Here is a 17,570-nt window from a genome sequence, read left to right as displayed (position 1 = left end):
TGTTCTGATCTTGTAATGATTCTGTCGGCTCCCATTGCTGAATAAGCTTCAGAATCCATCCATAAGCAGCTCCGTCCATTATGACCTCTGCAAACTTTACGCTGCTATGCGATGTTGGCATTCTTCTTCTTCTATTCACACAGGAGTCTCATTTTGATCAAGTTTAATTGGTGGTATGAACAACCAGGAAAAATAAATAAATCAAGACCTGCTATGTGAAAGTAGATTTCAAGGCCCTTTTTTTTTTTTTTTTTTTTTTTAGGAAATCTAACATTGAAGAAACCAGTTTGATATTATTTGAGTTTTGTTTCATGGCTCAATGTCCTGCTGGAAGTGGAGATGGGAAAACGGAGGCACTGTTGTCATGAATGGATGGAGATGATTGTGGCGTTTTTAAATTGCGCTCTGTTGGTAGTAAGCCAGGTGCAATTAACAAATAATTAATCAACTAATAGTATAATAAATTAAAATGATTATGATCGTTTCTATTCTGACTCAATGTTTTTCAAAGGGTCATTTTGTTCACAGAATTCATAATCCATTTTATTTATGGTTTTTTTTATTTTTATTTCCTTCTTATTTATTTCTGTTGGTTGTTGTGTTTTGCTTCATGAGTGATTGAAGACATAAAGCGTCTAATCAGTGTCAATCAGAAGCTTCTTCAAATTAGCTGTAACACAGACTGCTACAAGAGATCTTTCCTGTCAGCAGCCAAACAAAAACTCTGAAGAATTTGAATTAATGTGATTTCATTTCCCTTTTGGCTCAATAAGGTATTTTTGAAGTCCAATGGTCTTAACTTGCATTATCATGCCATTCCCATTAAGAATAGATGAAAATGGTCTCAAAATGATAATATCGTTTTATCACAATAATTTTTGGGACAATTTATCATTGAGCAAAATATTGTAACAGGCCTGAAGTTTGCGTAGAAAACACGCTGTACTCTGTTCTCCCACTGCCAGCCTGTTGATGCTGGATGATGCTGCTGAGCCTGAGGGAGTCGTCGCCTCATTTTGGTGTTTTCAGCGGACAGGAGTGGCTCCCGGTGTGACCGTCTGCTGCTGTAAACCATCTGCCTCTACATGGTTGTTTGAGCTTCTGTTCCCTTCCTGTCATTTCAAACCAGTCTGACATTAACAAGACATCAGCCGCTCGGTGGATACCTTTTCTTTTTTTAAAACATTCTCTATAATCAAAGAGATGAGCAGTTTCTGAAATGCTCACACCAGCCTGTCTGGCACCAGCAGCCATAACATCCAAATGGGAACATCGTCATCAGATGGAACAGAAAATCAGAAGCTTCAGCTCGGTCCTTGGCTGTCTTTTTTCATTTTTTCTCTGTCCATTTCCTTCACAATCTGGTGCATAAGATCTCCTGATGCTTAAGCTTGTGTGTTTGGGAAGGTTTCACTCCTAAATTGGGGGGCGCACGCTAATCTAGGGGGTGTCCAAAGTGTGGCCCGGGGGCCGTTTCTGGCCTTTGTAATAACTTTGTGTGGTTCAAAAATGGTAAATATTTGGTTGTCTGGCATGTGGAGCCAATGCGGATGGACACTTTGTGTCATCGGGTTTATATCTGAAGCAGAAAATGTTACGTGCAACACAAAGGATTTTCTTTTATTTGCCTTTTTTTACAAATAGAAAGTCATGCTGCAAATATCCATTGACTTTTTAACCAAAAATTCACTTGGGCACACCCATCCATTATACTTGGCTAAAGAGCAGAGGATTTAAAAAGAAATTCTCTGTTTTGTTGCTGGAAATGAACTAAAACTATTTATAGTCCAGCAAAATAAAAAATAATTGGCCCAAAAAGTTAAATAACCATGAATATTAAGGCAAATGTTTGTTTCTTTAAAGTACTAGCCGTTTGATTTATTTTTGTGCAGGTAATAATTCAGAGTAACACTGTTTATGCATTTCTAATTAGAGTTAAAAAACAGCCCCTAAATTGTTACAACTTGGGGATTCTGGCCCCACTGCTGCAACGTTTCCCATCGCCCTCGACTTGATGGACCTGCGTTTTGTGCTGTGCCTGGAGTCGCTCATTCTCAGTGCCATAATCACAAACTAGAGTTAGCAAAGACACATAATTGGAAGAAAGTAATAAAGAATAATTGAGGCTCTCCTCTTAAAATATCACCAACTCCCACAATAACTTTGTTATTTGGATTGAGTTACTGCAATAAATTTGCCTGAATGAAGCAGTCGGATGACGCAGCACGAAGCTCAAGGTTGAGGAGCGATGCAGCCCACTTTGAGGTTGACGAAATTGTTTTGCCAGCTTTTCCAGGAAGATAAAATGAGTCTTTGCAGGCGATGGATGAGCCAGTGTTGATAACCAGAAAGCATAAGGCGGCGGTAAGCGTTGGCAGGATGGTGGAGTACCGACACGGGCTGCTACCATTGAGGACGAGCCAGTTGGAGCTTTTCAGAGTGAATAAGAAAATCACTTCCACACTCTGCTGGAAAATACTTTTCTCAGACAGTTTTAAGAGGAGAAGGTTTGCAGTGTGTGTTGAGGTCTCATGCTTTATGTGGGTCACTGCTGCATCACATGGACCCACACTCCATCACATGCTCTGCTAGCTGAGGCCTGAAAGATGGCCGACAAATGACCTGAGAAAACTCCTCACCTGACTGACATCCTGCTGAGAACTTGTTGGCCTCTTAAAAAAAAGGTTAATGGGGAGGCAGACTGATAAAACTCTGTGAAAATGTTTTTTAAAGGGCAGCTATTATGCAAAATTCACATTTTGCAAGTTTTTGTACTTCAATTTAAGACTCAATTGCTTCTAAAAGCAGCCCAAGTGCATAAAAAAACATCAGGCCATTTTCTGGCAGTAAGTTAATCTTTTTTTAGTGTCTGAAAAATTTGCCGTTTCAAAAACCTCCAGATTTAGTCACACTCGACGCTGCACCGTTTCATAGCGACACCAGTCAAATCCATTCCCATTATCTAGCAACCCAAGCTGAGCTCCAGGACATTTGGTCTGCTAGTTTTAACGCTGTATGTGCCGTACAATGACTGCTGGACAAGACAAGTGTTTTGTTGTCGACTTATCAATCAGAAACCATTTTCTGCATTCTTGTTGGTTGTGCAGAAGGCTCTATTAATGCTTTTCAAAGATGTGCAGTTGCATGCTTTGCATCTTCTTTTAGTATAAATCCAGATTAGTTGGTCCTCAAAGCTAAAGCGAACAGCTAGCATCACGCTGGGTCCATGGGAGGATGGATGTTGTCAAATTTAGAGCATAGATGGAAGAAAACCTGCAAGAAGCTGCTAAACATCAGACTGGAATAAATGTTCTACTTCCAGTAATGCAAAGATATCTGACTGAATTTGAGCTCTTTTGCAAAGAATGGTCATAAAATTCAGTCAGCGAAGCTGCGAGATGCGAACCCACAGTGGTGGCTTAAGGGGTTGAATACAAACGAATAACAATTGTTTAAGTCTTGAATATTTTACAACCTGTGCATTATTTTCATTCCTCTTCAGTCATTTACTTTGTGTACCATCTATACATACAATCTCAGTAAAACAGTGAAATATGGAGCTGTGCTGTGAAAGTTTTGCAAGGTACATATCTTTTTACCACTTCTTTTCACAGAACATCAGTGTTTATTAAAATATGATCTACATGTATATTGAAATACAACTCACATTTTATGTAGGAAAACAAATAATTAGGGACAGTTTTTACCTTTGAGGTTTTATACTCTAGTTAAACATTCAGCTTTGATGTATAGGCTGACCGATTGTAGTCTTTGTTAAACAATGTAATGAGGAATACAATTCATCTCATAATTATGCATCTGCCGTAGCTGTTTGCTCCTAACCTGTGCAAAATGTAAATCAAACCCTTCTTTAGACTGTTTTTGTCTGCAGAGCTTATTTTCAGTCCGCTGGCACCACGCTAAAGAAAAAAGCTAATGTTTCTGAAGTCTATTAAATTTCGGCAGGAGATAATTGCGTGTGCCTTCATGAAACCCATTTGCTAATTGTATTACCACCTCGTCGCTCAGATCCGCGAGAGCCCAGTTAAACCCGTAACACGCTACAGCCACGTGTTGCAGCTTTCTGCAGGATCATGTGTTGGGGCCGGTTGGGTCTCTTGGCCCGGTGTCTAACCATGTGGAAGTGATTGTTAGCTCAAGCTGTTTTTAAGGCACATTAGGGAGACCCTGAGAGGGAAAACAGGCCGAGCTGCGAACATAAAGTAAAACAGAAAATGAGTGAAAGGTGCATTGCTGCATTGCTGCAGTGCTGCGCTATAAACTGGGGATGAATCAGCTTTCAAGGTTTAATGGACCATATTTCTCTTCCCTTGAAAAATTATACAGCATATTGGATACGATGGAGTGAAGAAAATTGGAGAATTTAGCATTTGCAGAAGATATTTAACTAAACAGAGCAGGCTGGTGCATTCGGGTCCAAAGTGAGCCCGGCTGCATTTCTCCTTCCTCCTCCGTCACAGGACTCTGGGTGGACCGCTAATGTGTTGATTTAATCCCAGCTCCCAGTTGTATGAGCTCACCCACAAGCAGACGGGGGAAGGGGCTGATTTTTAAATCCCAACGTCACCGTCAGTTTAACCAAGTTGATCTTGTGATTTGTTTTAGTGGTCGGCGCAGCAGCTTTTGTTTTCAGAGAGGCCCCCGTAGCGGTCAGAGCGTGGTTGTGGCCTGGAAGTTTGTTCCAAAAGACCGGTCCAACCTCGCAGATTCACGGCCAAGGCTGTGGTCTCCTTGTGGCCAATATGTGGTGCTGGTAAAAGCTCCTCTCCTCCGGGTGGATTGAGGGAGGGTTCGCACTGGGAGGAAATGTTTGATGCATGTGTGTGGTCACGATAAAAGCTCTCAGCGAAGATCCAGAACTGACAGTGAGCACCAGATCCGGGAGGTTTTACTCCTTCCATGTTATTCCCCCTCTTCGTGAGCTGGATGCTGTCTGTGCTTTTCGTCAGTGTGCATATCCAAGTCTCTTTCTTGCAGTGTATTTCTTGGTCAGATTCACTGCTGCAACTTTGTGAATCTTCTTTGATCGCCATTATTATGTATGTAAGGTTGTGCTGAGTCCTCCGCACGTTGCCAACGCTGAGGTTTTAGGTTTAGTGGAGGGACTTGTATTTTTGCCTCTTTTTTTTATGTTTCAATTTGATGGACCAGCCTTGAAAGTGAGTTTTACTTTTTTACTTAAAAAATAATTGATCTTCTGTTTTTCAGGCTGAGCACCGGAGAAGGGGATGGAGCGTGGTGTCCAGCAGCACCAGTCTTCCCCAATGAGTCAGAGTACCTTCAGGTCAGTTTCTCTGTTTATTCAGTGTTCCTTGCTTATCTGTGAGAAGAATAACAATTATTCAAAGGGATTCAAGCGCTTACAAAAACCACCCAGCTGTGTTTTGGCAATAAGCTGATGCTTTTTTGGAAAAGCAGCCATTTCGAAAACCTGCCCGAGTCAAAATCAACTGACACTATGCCGTTACCTAGCAACCCCAGCCAAGCCCAGCCCATCACCTAGCAACCCAAGCAGAGCTCCATTATGTTTGGTCAGCTGGTTTTACTGTTGGATGTTTTGTTGAGTTACCATCCAGAAACCACTTGCTGCATTCTTGAATTAAAATCAACTCACAGAAATAAAATCCCATTTTTTAAATGGTCAAACTTTTATCCTTCATTCTCAAAGTTAAAATGACATTAAATAAATCTTACAATGTAACATTAACATTCATTACTGATATGAAAGGTTATTTTAACAGAAGAAACAATTTTTGCTTTTCTGTTTTTACATAAAAATAATTTTTCCTTTCATCTCTTGTGTAAATACTATGAAATAAAGATCCATAGATCATATATTTGTGGCAATTAAAATTTTTATTTAAGAACTATAGTTAGATGTATTACAAATATTTTCAATCAGCTTTTCCTGCCATGAATCATCATTATTTATATTAGGAGCAGAAGTGGCGTCACACTGTGTGCTAGAACAGCGTTTTTCAACCACTGTGCCGCGGCACACTAGTGTACCGTAAGTGATCGTCAGGTGTGCCGTGGAAATTATCCAATTTCACCTACCGTATTTTTCGGACTATAAGCTGCTACTTTTTTCCTACAGTTTGAACCATGCGGCTTATAGCCCGGTGTGGCTTTTCTGTGAATTTTTCTTCAACCACCAGGGGGCTCTTTAACAGGAAGTGAATCATCCATCCACCCATGGATGGAGGGTGGGGTTGGCAACCCTCCCGATCCCACTGTCCCTTAGTGGGGTCGGGAGGGTTACCGGTGCCTATCTCCAGCTAACGTTCCGGGCGAGAGGCGGGGTCACCCTGGACAGGTCGCCAGTTTGTTGCAGGGCAACACAGAGACACACAGGACAAACAACCATGCACACACACACTCACACCTAGGGGCAATTTGGAGAGGCCAATTAACCTGACAGTCGTGTATTTGGACTGTGGGAGGAAACCGGAGTACCCGGAGAAAACCCACGCATGCACAGGGAGAACATGCAAACTCCATGCAGAAAGACCGGGGCTGGGAATCGAACCCAGGACCTTCTTGCTGCAAGGCAACAGCTCTACCAACTGCGCCGGAAGTGAATCATTGGAAGTAAAAATTGGAAATCAAAGAAGAACGTGTTGTTGTGTTTGATTCCTATTCAAGACACTTTGATACGAATGAATATATATGTAATAGAGTATCTTTACTACAAAGTATCTTTGTTTACATTTTTGCTTGTTGGTGTGCCTCGTGATTTTTTCAATTAAAACGATGTACCTTGGCTCAAAAAAGGTCGAAAAACACTGTGCTAGAGAGTAGCTGCCATAATAGTAGTTGCTATTTTTAAAGCTGAGTTGACATTCAGCATCTTAGTGATTAGTGCAGTATATAATGAGCATTACAAACTACAAACAACAATCTGTCTGTGTTCTCCAAATATTGTTGCTGCCTAAATGAACAGCTGATTGCTTTTAAAGAGTTTTATATAATTTCCTGACTACATTTTCAAACATCTTGCTTCATTTTGTTCAGTACTGCTTGATTGCACCAGTCATTTCAAGATGTTGATTATGTTTTTCCATGGTCGCTCTCTTATTTGTAATACAGTGTTAAATCTTATTTATTCATTACCAGTAATGTGTGGCAATCCTTCCTGGCGTTGCAGGATTGGAAATAAATGGCTTCACCTGCATTTTGTGAGCTGACTTTCCTGCTCTTTAAGTTTTTAAAAATTCACCCCTGAAGTGAAGCTACTGGTGCAAAAAGGTTTTCTTGTTGTAGTGGGTGGAAAACCACCATGTGTTTTATACATTTTGCTGGTTCTGCTTTACAAATCCCCAATGGCCAATGTAGCTACAATGTAAAAAAAAAAAAACACCCTACAACTTAATCCAAGTAATATTGCTAACTAATTGTTATGTGCTCCCTTAGCAATCACTGTGAGTTGGTGTTAGATTAGATGAGCAGAAGGGATAATTTAACTTTAATTGTTTGTATAAATCTGGTTAAATGGTCACCCTGTTGATATTAGACTGCAGAGGATGAAACATGCATTTCAGGTTCAACTTTTTAAATTCTACCACAGTCAGTATTTCTCATTGTTCATTCTTGTAGAAGGACGTGTTGTTAAAATTAAAGTAAATTCACAACTTGATGTGAAAGGAAAAAGATGCACATTTTCTAGAGAATATTAGTGAACAAGCAGCAGGGATGTTTAAAGCAGATTAGGTAAACAAGACATTGTTTTCCACTGGCAGATTATTTTAATTATTGACCGTTTGTAATTACGTCACTTAACATTCGAGGCGCCATGATGGACGTCGGAAGTGATATTGAACTGAAACTGTTTTCCAAAGATGTTTTTGTCGTTTTATTCATGGCTTTTACTTGTTCGAGTCGAGCTAATTTATCTGAGAACGTAACACACCTGGTTGGGGCTCATAGACAGCGGTATTTACAAAAGTTTTAAAAAGCTAGTTTAGAAACCGACCCGTACCTCCGCCCTCCTGACTTATTGCTCAAATTACCGACATAGCCTGAATTCACACCACAAGATTTATATCACTGTCATAATTGGCGTTTCCCCTTACAGCAGAGCAGCATTAAAACCTACAAAAGACGAGATGCTAACTAGTTTTTTCCATACATGCTAGGCTACATGACGTTGCTGCACTGTCTCCATGGTTACCAATGATTAGAGACGCACCTTCTCTATAATGTGATGTTTGATATCTTTCTAATTTTACTCATAAAGCAAATGAACGTTAATTTTCTTACCTTGTAAAAAGTGTTCTCTGCAAATCTGCGATTACATCGAGGGCTGACGGTCACTGATTGACGGCTGGTCATTGCTGCATATCTCTACCGTCATTAAAAGTTCTAACATAAAATGACAAGTTTGGTTTGCATCCTTCTCTGTTTGCGCAGCCGACCGCGCAGCATCCTGTGTCCATTTCAAAGCAAAATCATCTAAATAGACGCTATGTTACGCTGCAGATGTCTGCTTTTAGACTCGCTTTAAAAGATCGCATTGGTTGTTTTGACGTCCGTCATGGCGGTGTGGGCGGAGTTCTAGAGAGCATGACGTCACATGCAAAGGGTCAAAAGCTAGTACTTAGTGAAGCTGTTGGTGTATTAAAGTGTGCTGTACTCGTTTAGAGCAAAGCATATCCATGTTTGAATGGATGTACCAGCATGGCTGCACTTGAGCTACAAACAAGAAAGGGTGAAAATTTTAGTTTCAGGATAAACAATACCGAGAAATACCACAACCTTGTGGCTGTAACTTTATTTTTGAAAGATTTGAAATACTATTTTTCTTTCGCTTCACAATTATGCATCACTTTGTGTTGGTATGTCACATAAAGTCCCCTAAACAATTTAGCTTTATTGCTCCGATATGAACGAATGTGATACTTTTAAAGGGCACTGTACATGTTTTTCACCAGAAAAGCGTCTTAGCCAGAATCCTTCCTTACTCGAAGTTTGAAAGCATAATCCGAGCGAGCATTCCTCTGGCTGATCCATTGTAACTGTATCTACTTTTTAAATGGGAAACAGTTGTTTTATAATGTCAGACAAATATGTAAACTTGGAGAGTTGGACAGCTTTAAGGTTCTGTATTTCAGAAAAACAAGGCATCCTGTTTCACCTGTAACTTCAAAAAGAACGTATTATGCAAAATTCACATTTTGTACCTTTTTGTATTTTCATTTTCATGAAAATGAGACCCAAATTTTCATTTGGGTCTCAACTACTTCGGCACATGAAAAAAAACACTCAGGTGATGTTGGCAATAGGTTGTTTTTTACTGCCTGGCAAACGAGCTGTTTCAAAAACCTTCAGAATATAAAATCACAAATCGGCATGCACTGCCCCTCTCTTAGCAACCCTTTCAAAGCCCAGTCTGTTACCTAGCAACCTGTGGCAAGCCCAGCCCCTCACATAGCAACCAACCTAGCAACCCAAGTGAGCTCCAGCACTTTGGGCAGCTGCTTTTATTGCTGTACAATGGCTGCTGGAAAATACAAGTGAATTGATGACTTACCATTCACTTGCTGCGTTCTGTTTAGTTCTACTGCTTTTCTAAAATGTATGGTTGAATAATTGTTCAGTTGGCAGCCATTTTCATGTGAGTGTAAACATTGACCTGGGAGGCATGGTCAGCAGCAGCTTATTTGGATTTAAAGTGACAAGAGGCCATAAAATGGCTCATTCTGAAAGGAGCTCAGAATAGGAAGAACTGACCAGACTAAAATCTCATTATCTAACAATGATTTTGTGCAAACAATGTAATGAACATTTTTTGTTTAGCCTATAGACCGTATGCTAACCGGTTCAAGGAAGCATAATAGGTCACCTTTAAAAAGAAGCAGGTGGAGAAGAAAGAAAACACAGAAATAATAAATGACTTATTTTAGACTGTAACGTTTTTGAAAGATGACTTGTTCTGGGACACTTGTGTTAATGATGTATTTCCTGTAGATCGACCTCCACAAACTCCACTTCGTGGCTCTGGTTGGTACCCAAGGTCGGCACGCTGATGGTCACGGCCAAGAGTTTGTCCGCAGTTATCGGCTCCGTTACTCCAGAGACGGAAAGAAATGGATCACTTGGCAGGACCGCTGGGGACAAGAGGTCAGTCAGCAGAAATGCATCCATCTAAAGAAAGTGTTTCATTAATTAGACAGGAACAACTCTGAACACAAGTGCAAAAAGTAAATGTCAAAAGGAGCCTGAGGGTGAGCTAAACTATTGAAGAGAAATTGATCTGTGTCTTCAGGTTGTTGAATATTAATGCTCTTTACCTGACTGTTTTATTTATAGCTAATCATTGATTGCTGTTGTGAAGATAAGTGCAAAGAAAACCTTAACTTTTAGCATTCGGCACATGTTAAGTGTTTTCCTTGTTGATAAGCCATGCTCTGGGTTTCTGGGAATTCAGCCCCCCATTAAGCACCGTCTAGATGAGGAGTCACTCACTTTGTTCTCCACTTTCAGTTGTCGTCTGATATCAACTCGATCTTAGTGGTCAGAAGGTAATCAGCATTTCCAGACATGTTCATGAAGTTATATTTGTCTGACTGGGACAACATGTCCAAGTGTCTCCAGGCACCTGGTCCTGGCAGAGTTTCTGATTGTGGAGCAAAAATAGATTGACTCAATGACATCCATCCATCTTTCAGTCCATCCATCAATCTGTCTTTTCATTCATCTTGTCTTTTTCTATACATTAACCCATCCCTTGATTTGCCCCATCCATCCATCAGTCTGCCCATCCTTTCATCTGTCCATTACTTTATCCTTCTAGCTTTTCACTCATCTTTTGTCTTTTTCGGTCCATCCATTCTCCCATCCCTCAGGTTGTCTCCTTCCATCCGTCTTTGCATCCATCAGTCTGTCCTTTCATCCATCCATCAGTTCATCCGTCTACCTTTTATTCATCCACCCATCTGTTGGTTTGTCCCTATCCGTCACGCATTTGTGTCCATCTATCTATCCAATTAATCCATTCATCCACCCATCCATCATCACTGTCATTCTTTTCATCCATCATTAGTCCATCCATCATCTTTTCATTTTTCCTCATTCCCCCATTTTCCATCCATCCATCAGTCAGTTTTTTAATCTATCCATTTGTCCATCCATCCATCCATCCATCCATCCATCCATCCATCCATCCATCCATCCATCCATCCATCCATCCATCCATCCATCCATCCATCCATCCATCCATCCATCCATCCATCCATCCATCCATCCATCCATCCATCCATCCGTTTAAAAAAACGCTGTTTATATTGTGTCAAATGCAGCCTCTCTCTCTGAAATCAGTATTTTTCATGTTTTTGGAAACTAAAAAGAAAAGTTAATTTCATCCAGACATTTTCTAAATCGATAGAACTGGAAACTGCCCAGAATAAAAACATCTGAGCCTCCAGGCGGGATCAAACAGGAAGGAACCAACACGGTGGTGCAGCATGTAATTGAGTATTTGTGCTTTTCCCCTCTCCAGGTGGTGTCGGGTAATGAGAACACCTATGAAATTGTGCTGAAGGACCTCGGCCCCCCGATTGTTGCCCGTATGGTCCGGTTTTACCCCCTGGCCGACAGAGTGATGAGTGTCTGCCTTCGGGTGGAGCTCTACGGTTGTGTGTGGAATGGTAAGTATGTGGTGACAGAAACACACAAACTCTTTGCTTTCCTTATCATCTGGTGTGTATTTGAGGCACGCCAGCTCGATCTTGATAAGTTTGATTATGTTGAAGGTGACTGAGTTTTCCTTCTTCTTAAATTTAATTTAATATCAGATGGTAATGATTACTAGTACGTGTTTGTGCAGCCTCTGAGGGGTTCACCCAGAGAAAAGAAGCCACAGCCTGATGAATGATGTTGGTTTTTGTGAAGCACAACGCTGAGTATTTATGACTGGTTCATCTCCTTTCCTGCCCCCATCCACCTCCCAGAGACAGAGCGGGGCGCTCTGTAAATCACAGTCGTCAGTGAGACCCGGTTCCTGCTCCGTGCCTTCAGGGAGAGCGTCACTCTAAAAAAAAAAAAAAAGATCCTCTGCGGTCTCAGGGGTGCAGCAACTCGGTTCAACTTCAGGCCACAGATTATGCAGAATCTAATGAATGTCAGGCTTTATTTCCACACATTATGTAATCACAAATCAGTATACAGAGGTGACTGCTCTTTCTAGTGTTTGCTTAACATTCAGAAAGAAGCTGCCCGACTCTCAGTCATTCATGTGCCTGAAGAGCATGCTGCAGTGTAAATACCCTGTGAAGTGTTGTTTATTGTGGATAGCAGAGGTTAGCCGCTGTTGCTCTCACTGACCAGCCTGATTAGCAGCTGTTTGTTACAGCAGGGAGGTTTTATGGGTTAATGCGTGCCAGGGATGAACAGGTCCAACAACATGACCTCCTCATTCTGCTCACTGCTTGGAAAGCGACTGCCTGGACAAGGTCAAAAACACACAGATGAGGCATAACATTATGACCACTGACAGGTCATAACACCAATCATCTTTTTCTTGCACCGCCTGTGAGTAGGGACTCAAAGTTAGAATAAATTGATAGAAAAATCAATTACTAACGATTACTTGGATGTAATTTGTTTTATTTAACCTCTCAAATACATTAAAAGATGAAAATACACGGGTTGATTCTGTTTTAAATAAAATTTTATTGCCTAAAATGCAATGTCAGAGCATGTGATATGTTTTTCAACCCTACGCTAATCTCTGATAGCAACCGCTTGACATTTGCACATTGATATATGTCAGTGGTTCTTAACCTTTTTTGATGCACCGAACCCCCCCACCCCCCCCTCCCCCGCTGGCTGCATCTGACCACTACATCAGCCAAATCAGACTAGAAATGATCAACTTTAGCCAAACTGCTGGCAAAGCATTACAACCAAATAGACTAAATGTAACTCAAAGAGTAAATGTACCTCTGAATGGTAAATTAACACATTTCCATCCATCACACTGGCGCTGTGGTACTAAATTCGACATTCACCAAATCAAAACGATAAGATTTGAGTAGCAAAATATTTGGAAACATAACAGAAAGTTATGAGACAATGTTTTCTTTCTATAACTTCCTGAATAACCTGTAATTGTGTTTTCCCAGATGGGTTGTACGCTTACACGGCTCCAGTGGGACACGTCATGAACTTGCCCAGCATACCGGTCTATCTAAACGACTCCACCTATGACGGCAGCACAGAACAAGGGTACAATATTCAGCTGCATCTCTGTTTCCATTTTTACGCATGACAAGACGATAACTCTTCCCTGTTGTCTCCCACTAATTAAACTTTTAAGAAAATATTCACATGTAGCCCAAATGTTGTTAAAATAAACCTAAAAATAAAAGGCATCTGGTGCTTGTCACATCTGCTCAAACTAAAAGGTGTTTGGTTTTTTTGTCCGCCTAATCAGCAGAGAATAGCATTATTTTTCTTAGTCGCTCAGGGATTTGAGGCGTGTTTCCAGACCATAATGTTTGGCAGTGGGCAATGAGGGGTAAACCAGGAATTTAGGGTGGGTTGAGTTGTCCACACTTTTATAGGCTGTGCAGTTAATGGAGCTGAAATGTTTTGCTAACGGGTGAGCAGGCACTTTTGATGTAATCCAGACGTTTTCCTAGCAGATTCAGGCACATCTGTGGGTAGAGGGGGTCTTATTGTTGACCCTGTCGTGTTGCTTTAAGCCTGCTGGGATGTATTTCTGCTATTGATGTGTATTTTTGCATGTGCATCTGTAAGTTTTTCCTCTTAATTTGCTCCCACTGCTGCTACTTGAGTCTGTTATTTCTGTGAAAATGATGCGTTAATGACACTGCGTCTATTTAGGATGCAGTTCGGAGGCCTTGGCCAGCTTTGTGACGGCGTCCTGGGAGGAGATGACTTCATAGAAACGAAGGAGCTGCGGGTGTGGCCGGGGTACGATTACCTTGGATGGAGCAGAGAAGCCCTCGGGCAAGGCAGTGTGGACATCGAGTTTCATTTTGAGAAACCCAGACGCTTCAACAATATGCAGGTGAGGACAGACGCGTTGTTTTGGGATGATGGTGCATGAATGAATTAGCAATAGGGGAGTTTATCAAACAGACAAATGTGCAAAAGCTTTTAGTAAGGAAAGCAAAATAGTTCTGGCTTTCGATTTGCTGTTGGCATGTTTGGTATATTGTAGTTGCAAAAGACTGCTTGCATAACAGCTATATATCAAGTAATGTGCATTAATTCTGTGCATGCAGACAATTTATTTGGCCAGTTATTCTAAAATCTAAAGTAGTTTTTCTTAAAGGAGACATATTATGTAGAATTCACATTTTGCACGCTTTCATTTGGGTCTCTGCTGCTTCTGTTAATAATTTAGAAAAAATAACACCCAGCTATATTTTGTCAATAAGTTGATATTTTTTGGTGTCTGGAAAATGAGCCTCTCAATTGTTAAGTCACAATGCGTCGTTACCTAGCAACCCCAGCCAAGCCCAGCCCGTCTCCTAGCAACCCAAGTAGAGTTCCGGCACGTTTGGTCGGCATGTTTGGTCATATCTACGTAGGTCATATTTAAACTAGGTATGGACGCGTACCGCAGTGGGACATAATGAAGGAAAGGAAAGTGAAAACTGAGGGAAATGTGAGTTGAATGCAACTCTCAATATCCAGGAATAATGTCGCAATTTGACGTTCTTTTCACATCTTTAGTGCACAAAACTTGCCCTTAAATTTGAGCATCTCAGCATGTTGACATCAGACAAACCATGTGAGAACCTGTTTTGTATTATATTGCCATTTACATAAAAACCCTTTTATTTACCACTTCACAATTTAAGAAGAACATTTGATTTGGATCTAAATGAATGATTCATAATTTCTAAAACCCAAATCAAAATTTGCTTTGAATTTAACAAATGAAGGAATTGCAGGAATTTCCTCATTTGTGCATTGAAACACATATTCTTTACCTGCATCTGATTTGTATTAAACTCAAAAAAGTGCGTCAAAGTTTGTTGGAACGTTATGGACCAAAAATTGTGGGAGTTCTTAGTTTTAGTGAATTTAAAACATGGATGGAGGGAAGAAGTCTGACTTCTTTTAGTAAACAATTTTATTTTCAAGGATCTCTTATTCATTAAAAAACTTGATTTGATGCAGGATGACCTTTAGAAGGCTTGTTCTCCTTCTTCTGATGAGGCTTGTTATAAATGACCTTGGTGGTGATGTGGCAGCCATGCTTATGGACAGACTCAGAGTTGTTTTCCCTCTTTTTCAAACCAGATTTTAAACTCATGCATTGCTAGTTATGTCTCCTAATGATTTTTAGCACAAGTTTGACATAAAAATGCTAAAATTCATAATTACTCCGCTCAGTCAGAAACAGCCAATCAGAACTAGCAGTAATCAGCTAGCCGCCATGCTATCAGGAAGTTTTCATTCAGTAACTCTGGATTGTTTATTGTAATGGAACCTGTATTTGCCTTTGAATGTTAAGTTTTATACTTGAATTTTTTGGCAATGTTGAGAGGTTTTATGTTGGCTCTTTGCATTATTTAGCCTCTTCAGAGCCTTCATATGTTATCAGTCTGTTAAAGATAGTATTATCTTTAACAGACAGATTGTGCAAATAACAGTACAATTTGCACAATGCCTGTTTTTTTCTTGGAAAAAGTTATTAAAAACAAATTTTTGTCTAAATTAAGGTGAATTCATGGTTCCTTTTTCCACATCATGTAACCGGTAGTGCTTTTGATTAAAAAAATAATAATTATGTGATCGGTATCGGTGATCAGCCCTCATGGGTGATCGGAATCGGTATCGGCAGGAAAAAACCTGATCGGCACATCTCTAACCGACTGCTAAAGCAGGTAGGAAACATTTACAAAGCAAGTATGAATTGATGCAAAAATATCTATTTCATACCTGGAAAAAGTCCCAAAAAAGGCAAAAATATAAATATATATAGATCTGATGGGCTTTTGTTTTAATTTCTGGACGACGTGATGTTTGGTTATCGTTTTTTTTTTTTTTTTTTTTTACCTGCCTGTTATATCCAGAAACTCCAGATTTGGACATTCAACTTTTTTAATGTAGCTTTTTTGGATTATATTCTGATTTGTTATTAAATCATAGTTTGTTGTCTTTGTTATTTTATTTAAAGGCATTAAAAGCTTGAAGAAAATTGTCCAAGAACCAATCCAAGCCTTCATTCTGTGTTTTTCCCATATGTGACATAATAGGGCCTGCTTTATTAAAATGCACAGGCAGCATTGTGACTGGTAATAAATTATTTCATGGTATCCCTACGTCTAAAAGTGTAAATATTTCTTGGCTTTGTCCTAATTCTTCTGGTTGCTGATGAAATTCCTTTGACATTCCCATATTCCAGCCTCATTGTTTCGGCTTTGTTAATCTGCCACCAGCTTCATCTTGGCTGGAATCGCTCTGCGGCCATGTAATTAGTTTGGATGTGCCATAGTTTGTGTCGGGACGGTTCATCTGTGCTCGTCTCTCTAGGAGCCACTGAGTTGCATCAGAGTCTGTTTGTGCGTCTGTGTGGCTTTTGGGGTTAGTTTTTGGAGCAACCATGGAGATAATGATATGAAGCAACCCAGTTTGAGTTATAACTGTGTTGTTGTATTGGACGAGGGTTGGAATGTCGGTTTGGGTGAAACAAACTCTTCGTGTACATATTGAAAAGTGAATTTACAGCCAGTAATCGCGCAGAAAAATCCAATTATTTTCAGTGTTCTCAGCAGATTTATGCTTCAAGTGTTCGGTATTGTCCTACTTTACCTCAGTTACCATTTAAAATATCTCCCAGCAGTGTTCCTATTGTTTTTCCAAGACTTATCCGGCTTTTCCTGCCCTTTCCCTGGTGGTTTTCCCACACTAACCTCCGCTGACATACACTGTTATGCTTGCCTGACTGAGCGGATATGTCAGGCGCACAGGTCAGATAAATAAAGAGTGGGAACCTGAACCCAGTTCTTGGTTGACTTGTCTCTGCAGGACAGAGTTCCCTAACCTGTGGCTAATCACCTTCCCAAACGGGAAATCTGCTCTTTACCCTTTGACAGTCGTGGCACTCTTGGATCTGCTTTTTGTCGAGCTCCAGATCCTTTGGGGAATATTTCGGTGCGTTTAAAAAATTTTTTTCTTTTTTTGTCAGGGCTCTTAAGACTGAGAAGAAAGATCAGAGAGAATCCTTAATGAACGCTGGGTTTACGATGAATATAGTTAAGCATAATGAATGCAGAGCTGTTCCCTAAAAGAGAAGAACTCCTTTTGCAGGTCATTGGAGCTATATTCCCTAATGGGGTAGTGAGTTACTTGTTACTCTCGTACAGCCGTGACTCGCTGCACACACCAAATGTTGTTCCTGCTTACACATCATCTGAGCATCTGGTGCAGCTGGACGTCTTGCATCTTGTGTGTGTGAGCATTAACATGTGGATTAGATTAGCGTGACTGCTCCTGCACTGTGTGAGGTTAACAGCCAACCTGTCAAAGCAACCTCTGCACCAACTCCTCTATCTCCAAAGGAAAATAAA

At 40.4% G+C, this 17,570-nt stretch overlaps 1 protein-coding gene across 6 annotated transcripts in view; it reads left to right on the top strand.

The window, feature by feature from the left end:
* ddr1 (discoidin domain receptor tyrosine kinase 1) overlaps positions 1 to 17,570 on the top strand; it is a 93,727-nt gene that overhangs the window by 46,348 nt on the left and 29,809 nt on the right. For all 6 annotated transcript variants that reach the window (XM_008431354.3, XM_008431352.3, XM_008431356.3 and 3 more), the window contains exons 4-8: positions 5,230 to 5,305; positions 9,988 to 10,140; positions 11,519 to 11,666; positions 13,143 to 13,245; positions 13,867 to 14,053. In XM_008431354.3, coding sequence (XP_008429576.1) covers positions 5,230 to 5,305; positions 9,988 to 10,140; positions 11,519 to 11,666; positions 13,143 to 13,245; positions 13,867 to 14,053 — 667 coding nt within the window. The remainder of the gene's footprint in view (positions 1 to 5,229; positions 5,306 to 9,987; positions 10,141 to 11,518; positions 11,667 to 13,142; positions 13,246 to 13,866; positions 14,054 to 17,570) is intronic.

This window comes from Poecilia reticulata, chromosome 16, assembly GCF_904066995.2.
Source record: "Poecilia reticulata chromosome 16, P_reticulata-male-v2, whole genome shotgun sequence".
NCBI lineage: Eukaryota > Metazoa > Chordata > Actinopteri > Cyprinodontiformes > Poeciliidae > Poecilia > Poecilia reticulata.
The sequence above is the reverse complement of the archived record's forward strand: the minus strand, read 5'-3'. Positions and strand labels throughout refer to the sequence as shown.